General features: G+C 47.6%; 1 protein-coding gene across 1 annotated transcript; it reads right to left on the reverse strand.

Moving 5' to 3' along the window:
• Window positions 1-1,350: 1,350 nt before the first annotated feature.
• LOC113147196 lies at window positions 1,351-2,151 on the reverse strand. The gene has a single exon (XM_026336928.1). The coding sequence runs from the start codon at window positions 2,149-2,151 to the stop codon at window positions 1,351-1,353; it is 801 nt and encodes a 266-aa protein (XP_026192713.1).
• Window positions 2,152-3,206: the final 1,055 nt, after the last annotated feature.

The following is a 3,206-nucleotide window of genomic DNA, read 5'->3' on the forward strand; positions in this document are numbered from 1 at the left end:
CAGAAGGATGTTTGCTTGATGCTTTGGACTGCGGCGAGATAGTGTACTGCCCACTGCCTTTGCATAGCTCCATTTCTCCGCTTTGCCCACGAAGCCAGTGCGACGATTGCGGAGGCGTCCCTGCATTAAGATACTAGCTAGCCTCGCCGTCACAAGCCTTTTAGTCCGCTTGGACACCAAGGACGCAGTGCTAGAGGTAAACCACACACTCAGCAACCGCATTGAGCAAGCACCATTAACCGGCAGAGCATAGGCAGAAGCAGTAGTAAATCCATCGCTGAGCTGTGCGTTCGCCCATGGCTGTGTGTCAGGCCATGCTATTACTTACTTCGGCAATGAGATACGAACAAATCAGCCAGCACTTGTTCTATCGAATGTCCCCAAATACACGAGTGGCAAGGAGGCTGAGCTAATTTTTTGAGTATCCAAGGTCTTGGTCAGCAGAGTTCGTAGCTTGAGATTCTAGCAGGTCTTGCGAATATAGGACTATCCTTCACTGCCTACGTGGGTAGACTTTGGTTGCGCAGATATGCATGTAGATGCCTTTTTATTGGTGGATGCAGTTGAATGATGTACCTATGCAGCCCTATCTGCAGTGCTGCTGCAGCTGAAACGTATCCAGTCAGCTCGCATGTGCAATATTGCTTCAAACGTGGAAGTTAATATGTTTGGAAGAAGGACAATCGAATTTCGGTCAACCTGCTGCCGAAATCCTTTGAGGGCGATAGGAGCAAAACTACCGCGTAGTACGGCAAAGACAAGGATTGATAATATGGAAGAGGCCTAACCTGTTGCTTTCCACTACACAGAACAACTATCGAGGAAAACCAGCCTGATTTTAGCTGATGAAAACTGTTCACACGACAAGTCCCTGCCATGGCATTGAAAAATTGATCACTTCTCAGTATATTATATGTGTCACCGCCAAGCCTGTCATGAGCATTCTTCCGTGAAGCGACAGTAGAAGGCACCCTGGTACCCTAGGCTTGCCAAGTCTGTGCCTGTTGTTCGGTGAGGATTTTTGCATTTTGAGGGCTAAAATCTTTTTTTCTACGGGTATCTCGAATATCACTAATCAGCGTGTGCTAAAAAGGCTTCTCGGATGCATTACCGCATGACCGAGCTTGAACAACAAACTTACATACAGAAGCGGTGAAGAGGTACACTCTTCATCTCGAATGAGCCAGAAAGCCGCTCTGATTTGAAAGGGGAACTAAAACATACTACAGATAAAACAGCCGGCAGCACCCCCATACGGGATGCCTTTAGTAATACGATTGGCGGCTCTTCTGAAGGACATTTCTTTTGATTCACTTGTACATTTGCCCTGCTCATGTTTACGCTACATGATTAATCGATCAAGACGCACTCCTCCCGGATAGGACTAAGCCTTCGTGGTGTATAGCCACCAGCACACGTGCATACAATTCTGCTCTCCGCAATGCTGCAGAAACCTGGACTGCAGTCATCAACTCGGCATTCAACGCTCTCTGTGTCCTCTTCGAACAATGTGGTTGTCGTCACTGTAGTAGTGGTTGAAGTTGTTGTAGTGCTTGTGGTTGTGGGGTAATGGCAGCCACCATCAACTTCTTCCTTGCCATCCACACACTTGCAGTAAGGCCCATAGGATGTATCAACACATGTCGAATCCTCCGGGCACCTGCTCGCGTACCTCTTGCATTTGCAAGTACCATAAGAATACCTCGAGGTATAAACAAAAAAACTCCAGCAGGAGGCCCAGCTGCTAGAGCACCAGTTGCCAGAAGACCGATTCTGCGTCGCCGTTTTGCTACAACACAATCCAGCAGGGCAGTGCAGCCCCCCTGGGTAGTCTGCTTCTGATACTCTTCCGCCGCAGGCTTGTCCGTCCTTTGACTGGAAACATGGCTTCATCCTCCTATCAATCCTCCCAAACTCTTCCTCGTTCATTTGCAGGAAAGCACTGCTATCGTGCTGATCCAGGGTAATGCCATCCACCGCCAGCCCATCCTGCATGGGGTCTTTAAAAAGGAGTTCGGAGGTGACCGTACTACTGGCGTCCAAATGAGCGTTCATACCGTTTCGTAGGCCAATAGAAACGGCTTGTTTTACTGTGTGAGTACAGACAATTGCCAGTCCCGCGGCGAGGCAGCTTAGAATCCGGAAATGCATTGTGTGGAAGGACTGGCTTTATTTCAGCAGTAAGGGCCTTATTCGTCTTCTTGACAGATGGCAACTCGGGGACTCGGCGTGAGCAGGGAAGAAAATGGTTTGGTGTACGAGTATTGATTGGACCTCAACCTGCTGCAATCAAGCATTGCAAAAGACAAAACCTCAATGCAAAATTGGTATTTGGGAAGTGTTTTACACACCAGGGTACAGGTTTTTCATGGAAGTACTGCCAGCACGGAAGGTGTAGCGTCCAGAATTCTGCGAATATGATTTTTAGAGTAATCCCATCGAAATGCAGGGGCAAATTCAATGAGGAAGTGGCTTTATGCGAATGTTGGCTGTCTGGAAGTTCAGCTGGGTAGCACCCCGACAAGCCAGTGAGGCAGGAATCGAGCAGCTCGCGTTCCTGGCTATGCACATCGCGTGGTCAGAGCAGGTGTGTCCTGGGGTGACGAGAGCTATTCTGGTCATTTAGCCATGTTTTCTGCTTAAAATAGTGTGTTTGCGAAATTCGAAGCCTTCTTTCTTGGGGAAGTCTTTTGAAGGGCCTCACACCCCAGACACAACCTCTCCTGATGCAGTTCAGAACGCAATTTGGGACTCAGCAAACAGGCAAGAGCTTGCATGAACTTGGATAGGATTGAAGCAGAAATCGTGAAATAAATTGGATCCCCAACTGCAGATTGCGAGCCAAAGTAAACCCACATTCTCATTTTAAGTGCTGGACGAGGCGTCTGCACTTGGGCGCTGTTTTGTACATTAGTCACATTTCATTAATAATTTGCGGAGCATCCTCTGATTGGTTTGCTCGTTCATGTGTTTTTTGCGAAAGGGAAAGCTGAGCATCATAATAGGTGGATATGTGCTTTCTGCCCGCGCATTAATGACAGCGTACTTCGGATCTCCGTAAGTATAAATATGGCACCAATCCATCTGCAGGGCTTGGTATTAGATTTTTGACCCTTAGTACCTTAGCGCACAGACATAGAGACCTTATTTAGAAATATTGAGCTTTTAATATTTTGAAGCGGACACTATACACAAACCACCACTCA

Source organism: Cyclospora cayetanensis, unplaced genomic scaffold (genome assembly GCF_002999335.1).
Source record: "Cyclospora cayetanensis isolate NF1_C8 unplaced genomic scaffold, CcayRef3 CcayRef3_contig_155, whole genome shotgun sequence".
NCBI lineage: Eukaryota > Apicomplexa > Conoidasida > Eucoccidiorida > Eimeriidae > Cyclospora > Cyclospora cayetanensis.